Source organism: Delphinapterus leucas, chromosome 1 (assembly GCF_059928025.1).
Source record: "Delphinapterus leucas isolate spDelLeu-1000000601 "Yukka" chromosome 1, BTC_Dleu_Yukka2, whole genome shotgun sequence".
Classification (NCBI taxonomy): domain Eukaryota; kingdom Metazoa; phylum Chordata; class Mammalia; order Artiodactyla; family Monodontidae; genus Delphinapterus; species Delphinapterus leucas.
The window spans coordinates 154,400,147-154,414,206 of record NC_143129.1 but is presented as its reverse complement, the minus strand read 5'-3'; the positions used below and the strand labels follow the sequence as shown (position 1 = coordinate 154,414,206).

The 14,060-nt window shown below is 43.8% G+C and overlaps 1 protein-coding gene across 1 annotated transcript; it reads right to left on the bottom strand.

Annotated features, from left to right (window-relative positions):
* Positions 1–5,040: 5,040 nt before the first annotated feature.
* LOC115801844 (uncharacterized) lies at positions 5,041–11,784 on the bottom strand (the record flags this gene model as incomplete). The annotated part of the gene is given in 4 exon segments (XM_089912776.1): positions 5,041–5,216; positions 5,831–6,848; positions 8,839–9,051; positions 11,554–11,784. Coding segments are annotated over 4 exon segments (1,638 nt in total), but the record flags the coding sequence as incomplete, so codon positions are not given.
* Between the last annotated feature and the right edge of the window lie 2,276 nt (positions 11,785–14,060).

Here is a 14,060-nt window from a genome sequence, read left to right as displayed (position 1 = left end):
ATTTTTCAGGTCTGACCATAAGGCTTTGCCTGACTGGTCTCCTGGGGGAAGCTGCCCTCCCCACGCCAGGCAGCCAGGCGCAGCCAGGCCACTGCAGTTTCCTGAAGGGAGCTGCAAGGATCCCAGGGCCACTTGGACCAGATAAACGGATGCATATTTGTGTTTCTTGCCTGGTCCCCTCCATCCAGAGACCTCCTTACCCGGGACCTTGGTGAGGCATTTTTCTTCACTATGACTCAGTACTTTTCCAGTCTTAGCCCTTCCTCCTCTTCCTCCCCCAGATCCCCCAAGTGCATGAAAAGACAGGAAGTGTTTGTTTGAGGATCCTTGGCAGTGAGATCATTCCTGTCTGCCTGTATTATCTGACCCTTGCCTTGTGCTGTTCCAAGCGGGTGTCAACCCCAACAATCAATAAACAATCTAAAATAAGGAATGGAAGAGAGTGTTATTCTAGCCATACTGAGGACTAGCCTTGGAGTGCAGTCTCCACCAAGGAAGGAAGTGCTGCGGAGATGCATGACTTTCAGCACAGTTTCATATCTTCTCAGGACAAGAACATACATCAGACATGACAAGGGTACATTCCTTCAAGGTTTCAGAAGAAACAGGTTAGAGTGCATCAATACCTGGCGAGTCAGTATGGCCTTGGCATTTGGGAAAGGAATCTTCCAAGGAGTACTAACATTGGTGTCATAGGAAGGGAAGCATTGATTCTTATCCTCAAAGTAGACATTCTTTTTACTTGTAGATAATGCATTCTTCTATAGTTAAAGCATATGTACAATGGATGTTTGACAGGCCAAAAGCCGGGATGTTCTAGTTCACATAAAGTTTAGGCCAACCTTTGTATAAGCCAGAATGATTTCCCCATACCCCAACGTGTGAAAATCTTTTCCATTGTGGAAAACGGAGCATTAAGGAGCCAGCACCTCTTCATTTCACCTCTTGCTTGCAGTGACACAGTGAGGTTGGACTTTTACCTGCAGTTTGGCTTGTTGTCTTAATTAACCATCTTGGCACCTGGCAACTCAACAAATTGATGCAGCCAGCAGGGTGGCCAATCGAGCCCTAAGCCTTTCTGGAAGAAGAAAAAGCCTGAGGGTCCCCTGGGCACTTCCACAGCCATGCAAATGGGCCTTGGAAGTGCTGGTGAATTATTTATGGAAACTTTTAGTTCTGAGAGGAACCATTGGTCTTCAACTCCCTTGGCTGAGTTCCCTCATGGGTCAAATTAGAAATCCAACAGAGGGACTCCAGGAAAGCTAGGGTAGCAGTTCCCTGGCCACTGCTCATGATCCTGCAGCGACGGGACTAACAGCTGTCAGAGACAGTGCGTTGCATGCAGTAACTCTTGTTGGATCCAAGCAGGTTCCTGGTGCCAACAGAGGCTGGGCAACCCAGTGCGATACTGAGATTTCATACTGTCTGCGAAAGAGTATGGAGTCCTTCAGGATTGCTTTCTCCAGTAGCTCAAAGAGACCTGGAGACTTGGTTAGTTTGCCTCCACCATAACCAAGATCATCTTGTTAAACTTCATGATAGAGAGTCTGTTTGTGGGATGCATTGCTACAGACCCTCTCTTTCAAAGTGCCCTGATGGCGTCCATTTTGGCTGGGGAGGAAGAGGAAGAGGGAAGGGAGAGAGCCCCACCATCTGAGACCCCCTTCCTCTACTGGGCACTCCCTCAGGTTTGGCTCACCCGTGACAGGTCCCTTGTTTAGACCACACCTGCGGAGGATATAACCTCCCTGCAAGCTATCCTTGTGGCCCCATGGGGACCTACAATGAGGGACTGAGGACAGTAGATGGTAAGACTTAGCCAGACTCAGGTTTCCAGGTTTGTAGATGCTACTTGGGTTGGCCCTGGTCATCAGGCCGTTACACCCTGTTGTGAAGTCAGGTCAATTGGTCCATGACACAGTTCAAGTCTTAACTGATGAGTTCCTAGATGTGGAAAACGTGGCCACTGGCAAAATAGCAAAGACTGAGCGAGAGAGATAACTGATGTTAGAGTAATGACCTGGCGCCCTCTCCTGGGCAAACTGGGCTAAGGCCTTCCTAGAAAGTTCTCTGAACTTGATTCTTGGCCAGTAGTCTCAAAGGAGACTGATAGGCCAAGGAAATCAGGACCAAATGCTGGGCCATGGGACACCTGATGGGGCTCCTGGGGAGCCTGGAAATGAAGAGTACTGCCACTTTTACCTGGACCGCTTGGCATTCAAAAATAAATAAGACTAAAAAAATTAACAAAACTACAGGCCATACTAAGATCCCTCTGTCCCCACAGGGGACTGGAGGCCCTAAGCCAAGGTCAAGTTTCAACAGGGATGTGAGGGAGAATTGCACTTCTTGGCCTTTTTTTAAAAACTGAAGTATAGTTGATTTACAATGTTGTGTTCGTTTCTGGTGAACAGCAAAGTTATTCAGATATCTATATGTGTATCTGTATCATCTATATCTATATTCTTTTTCAGATTCCTTTCCATTACAGGTTATTACAAGGTACTGAATGTAGTTCCCTGTGCTATACAGTAGGTCCTTGGTGTTTATTTGTTTTATATATAGTAGTGCGTATCTGCTAATCCCAAGCTCCTAATTTATCCCTCCCCAACACTTTCCCCTTTGGTAACCATAGTTTGTTTTCTATGTCTGTGAGTCTGTCCCTGTTTTGTAAATAAGATCATTTGTATCATTGTTTCAGATTCCACATATAAGTGATATCGTATGATATTTGTCTTTCTCTGTCTGACTTACTTCACTCAGTATGACAATCTCTAGTTCCATCCATGTAACTGCAAATGGCATTATTTCATTCCTTTTTATGGCTGAGTAATATTCCATTGTATACATATACCACATCTTCCTTATCCATTCATCTGTTAATGCACACTTAGATTACTTCCATGTCTTGGATATGGTAAATATGCACTTCTTGGCCTTTGACTGCTGGTCCACAAGTGACTGTGATCCCTGAAATCCTTGCTCCAGGATGAGGGGGAACAGATAAACCTCTCCAGTTTGGGGTTTGAGGTTTCTATCCCTGGGAGTCTTGCTGAAACTGAGCTATGGGTAATTCCGTGTGGGTCCTTATAAACCTCCTTTGCCATGGCTCAGTACTGAACACGTTATTGGTATAGATGGACTGTCTGTGTGTACTCCTACCTGCCTTTGCCCCAAATCCCTGATAAGAACTGCAGCATTTTAGTGGGAGAATGACTCATGAACCTACCCAATTTCCTCCCAGTGCTGAGTAGCATGGTTTATCCAAAATAATATGGGCTGATGGGTCAAAAAAAGGAATAGCCACCTGCGTTGCCAATCTCACGGAAGCCAAAGTTCTCCATGAGAGAACTCTTCATTCAATAGCCCCACCCGGACCGTGCTCAAGGCCTTGGGTATCTGGAGACTCACCATGGCTTATAGGAGGCTCAATGCCATAGCTCCAGAGAGGTACCTGATATTGTATCACAGAGGTTATTGCCCAAGCTGAGGGAACTTGGTATGCTGCAGTTGTTACTGAACATGCTTTTTTAAGCATCCCCTCTCTACCCAGATGATAAAAATCAATTTGCCTTCATAAGGAAAGGGTTGCAGTATACCTTTAATGTCCTACTTCCAGGCTACCTAATTCTCCAGCTATCGGTGATGAATGTGATTTGGAAAAAGTCCTGCCCCTGGAGGGAGCACTGGCCTTTATTATATTGATGACATTCTCCTGGTGGACCTAGACAAGGGCACCACCTAACAAGAATTGGACCCCCAGGTGACTCACATGCAGCTACATAGCTGGGCCACTGACACAAGCAAGGCACAAGGACCGAGTATCCAGTGAAATTCCTCGGCATTATCTGGGAATGGCCATGATATCTCATTCCAGACATGACTGCCCTGACAAACATAAAAAAGGTCCAGTGACTGGTTGGAGTCCTTAGCTATTGACGCCCTCATATAATCCATGTGGGGATCTTGAGGGATCTAGCATCTGGGACCTGTGTGAGGTGAGAGTGGGTGGGTTAAGTAGATCTTCAAACGTTGCAGGGCAAACTGAAGCCCTGGGATTTGTAGTCTGCTTCTTTTTTAAGTCTTGGTCTGGAAAGTGCTTTTCAGAGGACCCCCCTTGGAAATGAGCAGTGGGACAAATCATATCCTGGGTTTTACCCACTTTTCCAGGAGGAATATTATACAAGCTGGCATTTGGATGGGAGCCCAAGCCACACCTAAGAGGACAGGGCCTGCTAGGAGAAGGACCTAGCAGCAGGCAAAGATGGCTAAATTCCTCAGGAGCAGGTGTCCAGCCATGCCCAGGCCAAGAGAAACAGACCCCAGGTCACTGCAGCTGCAGACGTGTCAGCAGAAGCCATGATGGAAAGACCCTGAAGCCCCCATGGAAAGGAAATGTCCTTCCCCTGGCAGCCAGCACTTGACTCCTCCTCCAATACCACCACCCCCTGTGTCCTGACAGCATATAGAGAAGGCAGAGGGGAAAAGAGACACTTTGTCTGAGAGAAAAACAGCCAAGACAAGAGGTTCAACCTTTTAATAGATTAAGTTCATCCAAATGAGTTTCATTTAATCTGAGGCCACTTGACACTGGAAGTGACCAAGTGTCCCTCTCAACTCCCTTGAAATGAACCTCCAAAGAAACATGAGCTCAGATATGAAATGCTACATTCTTTATACATCTGAACTATGCTATCTTACATTGCAATCATCTACATATAAACATCTTTACATGTACACATAGAAGTAAATACACAAGCAGCGATCTACAAGAATTCATACATAGCACACTGAAAACATTCACCACGTACAGGAAAGTGAATGAAGAGTAGTGCTGATTCTATTGAAATGCATACATGCATTCTTTATATGTTTCAGAAAAAATAAATGAAAACCTTAAAAGTTTACAACTAATATTAAGCACCTACTATGTGCTGGCACACTGCTAGGTACTGAGCACCGAGCAAAGTTTTGCAGGGAGAATCTTTCAGCTCAACTCATTTTCTCAAAGGCTGATAGGTTTGTTATCATGGAAGAAATTTATCTGTGGACTCTCTGATGCTGCTTTAAGTGATCTGATCGTGAAAAGTTCCTGTCGCATTTAGTACACTGGTAGGGCCTCTCCCTGGTGTGCTTCCTCACGTGTCTGTTGAGCTCATCCGAACGGGAGAATGCCCATGTGCATCCCTTCGCGTTGCATTTGTAGGGCTTCTCTCCTGGACTCGAGAAAGAAAGGAAGACTTGTCATGCTTCAGGATAGCATGGGACACAGAAGTTGGAAATGAATGGAGAAGAAAAAGGAGTTGGGCATGTTGCAGTGGGACAGGGAGAGACAGACAGGAGACTGGAGGGGTTGCATGGGAAAGGAAGAGAAGGAGGGCAGGATGGGCTAGAAGGCTGAGAGGAAAACTGTGAAGGAGGGAGAGGAAAAGAAAAAGAAAACCAGGAGGGGAAGACAAAGGTCAGTGGTGGGTAAAGAAAGTTGAGGAAGAGGGGTTATCTGTTGGGCCTATAGGAGTTCATGAAGAGAATTCCCAGGAGGGGTAAAGTCAAGACCATCCTAGGAGGTCAAACAAATCCCTCCACTTCTTCCATCATCCCAGACATTCAATACCACAAAAGGCTGCAGCCAGGTTGCCTCTGGCCCAGAACTAGGGTCTGTTCTTAGGACTGCTTTATATACCTTTTCAGATTTGCCAGCATTTTCTAGGGTCTTCTGGGTCCTAGACTTAGAGGGAGGTGGCAACAATCTCAAATGACCCCAAAGTCTTATAAAGGCAGAGATCTTTAGTCATTTTCCTGACACCCTTATATTTCAGTCTTCACTCACCAGTGTGTAGGCGCTTATGGATTCGCAGGTGGGAAGATTTTGAATATGATTTCCCACAGCCCTGGTATGTACAGATGTAGGGTTTCAAAATGTCAGAATTCTTCTGCAACGAACATCTCTGAATCTTGAGATTCCACTTCTGCTTTTCTAGGGGTTGTCCTTGGATCAAATAGGAACTAGAAATGTACAGAAATCTAGGATATGGCAATGGTGATGAGGAATGTGGCACCATATGGACTTCACGGGGAATGTTCTCTTCACTGAGTATCTTCAGCGGACGCCTATAGAGGGTTTGGTCCCCACTGAAGCTCATCTGGCCTCCATTGTGGGTCTGGTATACATGGATGGTTTTCATCTGACTTCCAGAGACAGCCTGGTCCCAAGGGAAGATCATCTGGGCTCCACTGAGAATCTGGCGTTCACTGGGGTTCTTCATCTGACCCTCATAGAGGGTCTGGTCCCCACCGAAGGTCATCTGGCCTCCACTGAGGCTCTGGTCATCATCGAGGATCTTCATCTGGCTACCCTTATTGGGGATTGTCATCTTGTTTGCATTAACGGTTGTCACTTTACAATCAGTGATGAACGCCTTTGTGGTGTCAGTGACATCCATCAACTGGGATGCTGCTGCAGGGTTTTTCTCATCAAAGGAGGTCACCTTGGGGTCAAAAAGAAAGGCATTTTAGGTTCCCAGGGGGCAAATTAAGGGATTTAACATGGGTTGTTGTTAGATATGGACAAGAACTGTCCCAGGGATGTTAGAACATGCATAAATCATCCTTGTGGGCATCAAAGGATTCATCACCTGGTTCTGCATTGACTCCTTTTGGCTGTCCTCATCACAGGCAGTCAGAGGTACATAGAGCTCTGACTCTGGTGCAGCTGGGGTTCTTGCCTCATGTATCTCATTGATGTCCTGGAGAAACTCATCAATGTCTTCAAGTGTCAGAAAGAAAGAAGTCATGGAAGCCTCTTTGCTGTTGCCTGATAACCGAACTAGATCTTCAGCTGTGGGATTCTGCAAAAAAAGTTAGAAGTCAGATGTCTTACCCAGCTCAAATCCTAACTCCACACGCCCTTCCTCTCCATCCCTGCTGACCCAGTCCTCGTCTAGCCCACCATCATTGCTTGCATAAAAGCCTGCAATTTCCTCTTAATTGACCTCTGTGAATCTGGAGTTGACTCCATCCGGTGTGCCCTCCATAAACAGTAATATTTCTAAAATGAAAAGTCTTCCTATGCTACTCCTACCTATCAGTGGGGGTGGGATTCTAGATGAATGGAAACACCCCACTATCCCCTGCAGTGAGCTTGCCCCATAGACTTTTAAAAAATTGATAAACACTTGATGTACACTATTATATGTTATAGTTGTACTATATAGTGATTCAAAATAGTTAAATGTTATACTCAATTTTTAGTTATTATAAAATATTGGCTATATTCCTTGTTTTGTACAATATATCCTTGTAGCTTCTTGTATACATAAGAGTTTGTACCTCTTAATCCCTTGTCTCTATATTGCCCTGCCCCAACAGAGACTTTTCCACAGATGCCCCATCTTCCAGAAATCCTACCAGAGATTTGTTCAATTTAATGAACTTCCAAACATATTATCGCATTTTATTCCAACCATGACCCCAGAAACAGGAGCCATGATAAAACCGTATTAAAGAAGAATTCACAGACGTCCAAAGAGGTGAAATGACATGGCCCAAGTAGAAGATTCTTAACTTGAATTGGACCTGTCTTGCTCTTGGTGCTCACAGACCTGATCCTCTGTGGATATTTCCCCAAGAGACCTCCTGGAGTTCCCCCTGGCATTCCAGCTTCCTGAGAACCATCCTGGAAAGCATCAGCCTCCAGGAACCATTCCAAGAAGAAGCTTCATTACAGGCAGAGGCTAATGTGCACATGGCCAAAGTCTATACTTCTATTCTCATTGGCCATCCTTATGCTTCTAGGTTTCCTATACATCTGGTAGAAAGCTTCCAGTTAACTCCTCAAAGCCATCATGTCTCTAGCCTCATATCTTTTTCACCCTATGTGCCTCCTTGCAGCTCTTATCCTACTCTAGCCAGACCAGTCTGCTCACTTTTGTCATATCCCTGTCCTGTCCCTTGTTCATAGCCTGTCTTATTAAATATGACATCCATTCTTATCCCGGCCACCAAAGACTGGTCTCTCCCACCCTGTCCTGACTCTCAGAGCAGAGAGACAGCTAGGATAGTTCACCGAGGCTATGTTCGAAACATATGACTGTACAGCCATTGACTATGGTAGACTGAGGGCACTCCGAAGTCATCTTCTGCTACAAAAAAATCCATAGAAGTGATAGATGCCCTTAAATTTAATTGTTATCTACATTCACGCTTGGAAATAAGTGGAATTTTCTAAGCCACAGTGTAGCAGAAGCCACTGTCACTTGGAGGTGTGGAAAAGGGTACCTCCATGAAGCCAATGTCACTGTGGAGACAATCCTCCAAGAAGGGCCATCAAAACCTAGGGATTCTCTGAGATGAAACCTCACTGGAAGTCAACCTCTAATAACATCGTACTAGGGCACTTCTTTTACTATCATTCCCACTCTTGAAATAGTGTCATGCCTGTCTTCTCCCCTTCCCCTACCACTGGACTGAAAACGCCTCAAGACTAGAGAACTCTACTTCCACCTTATCAGGGTCTGACAGATCCAGCTGGGCAGACCTCAGAGAAAAGGGACCCAAAGAAAGAATTCTGATTTCTACTCCTCCAGCTCTAGGTCTGCATCCAGCCTCTAAAATCTCAGGATGTGTTTGGGGTGTCAGTGACATCTGTCAACTGGGATGTTACTTGGGTTTACTCTCATCAAAAGAGGTCACCTTGGGGTCAAAAAATGTCTCATTTAAGGTTTCCAGGGGGCAAATCAAGTGCTTTACCATGGGGTGATCTTAGTTCTGGATGAGAACTGTCCCAGGGATGTTAGAACATGCAGAAATCATCACTGTGAGCCTCAAAAATTTCATCACCTGATTCTGGATTGACTCCTTTTGGCTGTCTTCCTCATGGGCAGTCAGAGGCACATAGAGCTCTGGCTCTGGTGCAGCTGGGCATCTTGCCTCAGGTGTCTCATTGATGTCCTGGAGAAATGCCTCAATTTCTTCAATTGTCTGAAGGTAAGAGTCCCTCGACACCCCTTTGCTGTTGCCTGATAACTGAACTAGATCTTCAGTTGTGGGATTCTGCAAAAAAAGAAGTTCATGTGTCATAACCAGCTCAAATCCCAATTTCACACACCCTTCCTCTCGATCCCTGCTGACCCAATCCTAGTCTAGCCCATCATCATTTCTTGCCCAAAGTTTGCAATTGCCTCTTAAGTGGCCTCTGTGAATCTGGAGTTGACTCCATGTAGGGTAACCTCCAAAGACCGTCAGAGTAATATTTCTAAAATGAAAAGTCTTGGGCTTCCCTGGAGGCGCAGTGGTTGAGAGTCCGCCTGCCGAAGCAGGGACACGGGTTCGTGCCCCGGTCCGGGAAGATCCCACATGCCGCGGAGTGGCTGGGTCCGTGAGCCATGGCCGATAAGCCTGCGCGTCCGGAGCCTGTGCTCCGCAATGGGAGAGGCCACAACAGTGAGAGGCCCGCGTACCGCAAAAAAAAAAAAAAAAGAAAAAGAAAAAGAAAAGTCTTCTTATGCAACTCCTATCTATCAGTGAAGGTGGGAATCTCGATGAATGAATGAAAGCCCCACCATCTCCTGTAGAGATCTTGCCCCACAGACCTTTTTTAAATTGATGTATACTTAATGTATAGTATTATATGTTACAGGTATACAATATAGTGAATCATAATAAAGGTTATACTCAAATTTTAGTTATTATAAATAATTTTTATATTCCTTGTTTTATACAATATATCCTTGTAGCTTGTTGTATACATAAGAGTTTGTACCTCTTAATCCCCTATCTCTGTATTGCCCGCCCCTGTCCAGAGACTTTTCCAAAGATGTCCCATCTCCCAGACATCCTACTGGAGATTTGGTTAAATTAATGAACTTCCAAACATCTTATCTCATTTTATTCCCACCATGCCTCAGAAACAGGAGCCATGCTTAATCCCTATTAAAGAAGAGTAAATAGGGGTCCAAAAAGGTGAAGTGACATGGCCTAAGTAGAAGACTTTTAACTTGAATTGGACCTATCTCACTCTGGGTGGTCACAGACCTGAACCACTGTGGACATTTCCCCCAGAAATGTACGGGGTTGTCCCTGGCATTCCAGCTTCCTGAGAACCATCTTGGAAAGCATCAGCCTCCAGGAACCATTCCAAGAAGAAGCCTCATTACAAGCAGTGGCCTAATGTGCCCATGGCCAAAGTCTATACTTCTATTCTCATTGGCCATCCTTACGCTTCTAAGTTTCCTATACATCTGGTAGAAAGCTTCCAGTTAACTCCTCAAAGCCATCATGTCAGTAGCCTCACATCTTTTCACCCTGTGTGCCTCCTTGCAGCTCTTGTCCTGCTTTAGCCAGACAAGTCTGCTCAGTTTTGCCATATCCCTGTCCTGTCCTTTGCTCAGCCTGTATCTCTCAGTAACGTGTCTTAGTGACTATAGCCTGTCTTATCAAATATGACATCCATTCCTATCCCTGCCACCAAAGACTGGTCTCTCTGGCCTGTCCTGAATCTCAGAGCAGAGAGACAGCTAGGATAATTCCCCCAGGTTATATTAAAAATTTATGACTGTACAGCCATTGACTATGGTAGACTGAGGGCACTCCGAAGTCATCTTCTTCTACCAAAAAATCCATAGGAGTGATAGATGCCCTTAAATTTAATTATTATATATATTCACACTTGGAAATAAGTGGAATTTTCCAAGCCACAATGTAGCAGAAGCCACAGTGACTTGGAGGTGTGGAAATGGGTACCCTCATGAGGCCAATGTCACTGTGGAGACACTCCAACAAAAAGGACCATCAAAACCTAGGGATTCTTGGGACTTCCCTGATGGGGCAGTGGTTAAGACTCCTCACTCCCAATGCAGGGGGCCCGGGTTTGATCCCTGGTCAGGGAGCTAGATCCCACATGCATGCAGCAACTAAGAGTTCACATGCCACAGCTAAGGAGCCTGTGAGCCACAACTAAGGAGGCTGCCGGCCACAACTAAGACCCAGCACAAGCAAACAAATAAATATTAAAAAATAAAAAAGCGCCACTTCAAAAAAACAAAACCAAACCTAGGGCTTCTCTGAGATGAAGCCTCATTGGAAGTCAACCTCTAATAACATCATATTAGGGCACTTCCTTTCCTCTCATTTCCACTCTTGAAATACTGTTATGCCTGTCTACTCCCCTTCCCTCACCACTGGACTGAAAGCTCCTCAAGACTAGAGAACTCTACTTCATCCTTAGCAGGGTGTGACAGATCCAGCTGGGAAGACCTCATAGAAAAAGGACCCAGTAAAGGACTTCTGATTTCCACTCCCCCAGTTCTAGGTCTGCAACCAGCCTTTAAAATCTCAGGATGTGTTTGGGGTGTCAGTAACATCTGTCATCTGGGATGTTACTGTGGGTTTGCTCTCATCAAAAGAGGTCACCTTGGGGTCAAAAAGGGTCTTGCTTAGGTTTCCAAGGGCAAATCAAGGGCTCTAACATGGAGTGATCTTAGTTCAGTATAAGAACTGTCCAGGGATGTTAGAATGTGTAGAAATCATCATTGTGGGCTTCAAAGGATACATCACCTGGTTCTGGATTGACTCCTTTTGGCTGTCCTCATCATGGTCAGTCAGAGGTACATAGAGCTCTGGCTCTGGTGCAGCTGGAGTTCCTGCCTTATATTTCTCATTGAGGTATTGATAAAATGCCTCAATTTCTTCAATTGCTTGAAGGTAAGAGTCCCCTGAAGCCTCTTTGCCACTGCCTGATAAATGAACTTGGTCTTCATTTGTGAGATCCTGCAAAAAAAAGTTAGAATTTCATGTGCCTTACCTAGCTCAAATCCCAGTTCCACACACCATGCTTCTCCATACCTATTGACCAAATCCTAGTCTAGCCCACCATCATTGCTTGCCTAAAAGCCTGCAACTGCCTCTTAATTGGCCTCTGTGAATCTGGGGTTGACTCCATCTTGTGTACCCTCCAAAGACAGTCAGGGTAATATTTCTAAAATATGAACTTTGCCTATGGTACTCTCATCTGTCAGTGGAGGTGGTATCTCGATAAATGCATGAATACCACACCATCCCCTGCAGAGATCTTGCCCCACAGACTTTTAAAAATTGTAATATAGTTGATGTTTAAGGTTTCGGGACACACGTAGGATGAAAGTGAAAAGATGACAAAATACATTCCATGCAAATGGAAACCAAAAGAGAGCAGGGTAGCTATACTATATCAGAAAAGTTGATTAATCAAAAGCTGTTACATGAGAAAAAGAAGGTCATTATATAAGAAAAGGGGACAATTAATCAAGAGGATATGACAATTATAAATTAATGGACTCAACATAAGAACACATAAATATGTTAAACAAATACTAACAGTTCTGAAGCCAGAAATAGAAAGCAGCACAACAGTAGTTGGGGACTTCATTCCCCACTTTCAACAACAGATAGATCTTCCAGACAGAAGATCAATATAGAAATATTGGACTTGAACTGCACATTAGATCAAATGAACCTAACAGACATATATACTACATTCCATCCAACAGCACAAGAATACACATTCTTCTCAGGTACACATAGAACATTCTCCAGGATAAATCATGATCATATGTTACATCACAAAAAGTTTTAAAAATTTAATAAGATTAAGGTCATATCCAGTATCTTTTCTTACCAAAATGGTGTGAAAGTAGAAATCAAAAAAGAGAAAGGTTGGAAAATTCACAAATATGTGGAAATTAAACAGCACACTGCTGAGCAATCAATGGGTCAAAGAAGAAATCAAAAGAAAAGAAAATATTTTGAGACAAATGAAAATGGCAACACAACATACCAAAACATATGAGAGACAGCAATAGTAGTTCTAGAAAAGAAGTTTATAACAATTATGTGCCCACATTAAGAAACCAGAAAGATCTCAAATAAGCAATCAAAGTTCACATCTCAAGGAACTAGAAAAGAACAAATTACAACCAATGTTAGTGGAAGAAAAGAAGAAATAACAGAGACCATAGCAGAAATGAATGAAATAGAGACTAGAAAAATAATAGAAAAGGTCAATGACACTAAGAGATGGATTTTGAAAAGACAAGCAAAATTGACAAAGCTTTAGCTAGACTATAGATGAAAGAAAGAGAACAGTCTAACAAATAAAATCAAATATGAAAGAGGAAGGAGTATAACAGAGACTGCAGAAATATAAAGATCATAAGTGATTACTATTAACAATTATATGCCAAAAAATTGGATAGCCTAAAAGTAATGGGTTAATTCCTAGAAACATACAACCTACCAAGACTGAACCATAAGGAAATGGAAATCTGAATAGACGTATATCAGTCATCAAAAATCTTTCCAACAAGATTCCAACAGTGAAAGTGACTTCACTGATCAAGTCTACCAAACCTTTAAAGAATTAATGTCCATCTTTCTCACATTCTTCCCAATAATTGAAGAGGAAGGATTAGTTCCAAATTCATTATGAGGCCAGCGTTATCCTGCCACCAAAGCTTATAAGGACAGTACAAGAAAATAAAATTATAAGCCAGGGACTTCCCTGATGGCGCAGTGGTTAAGAATCCGCCTGTCAATGCAGGGGACACTAGTTCGAGCCCTGGTCTGGGAAGATCCCACTTGCCGTGGAGCAACTAAGCCTGTGTGCCACAACTACCGAGCCTGCACTCTAGAGCTCACGAGCCACAACTACTGAAGCCTGCACACCTAGAGCCCATGCTCTGCAACAAGAGAATCCACCGCAATGAGAAGCCTGTGCACCACAACGAGGAGTAGCCCCCGATCACCGCAACTAGAGATAGCCCACGCACAGCAATGAAGACCCAACAAAAAAGAAATATAAATAAATAAACAAATAAATAAATAATAAAATAAAATTGTAGGTCAGTATTCCTGATGAACATAGATGTAAAAATCTTCAACAATACTCTAGCAAACCAAATTCAGAGCACATTAAATGGATTATACACCATCCTTAAATGGGGTTTATCCCTGGGTTACAGGAATGTTCAATACACACAAATCAATAAATGTGTCTAATGAATTAAAAAATGAAGGATGAAACAAAT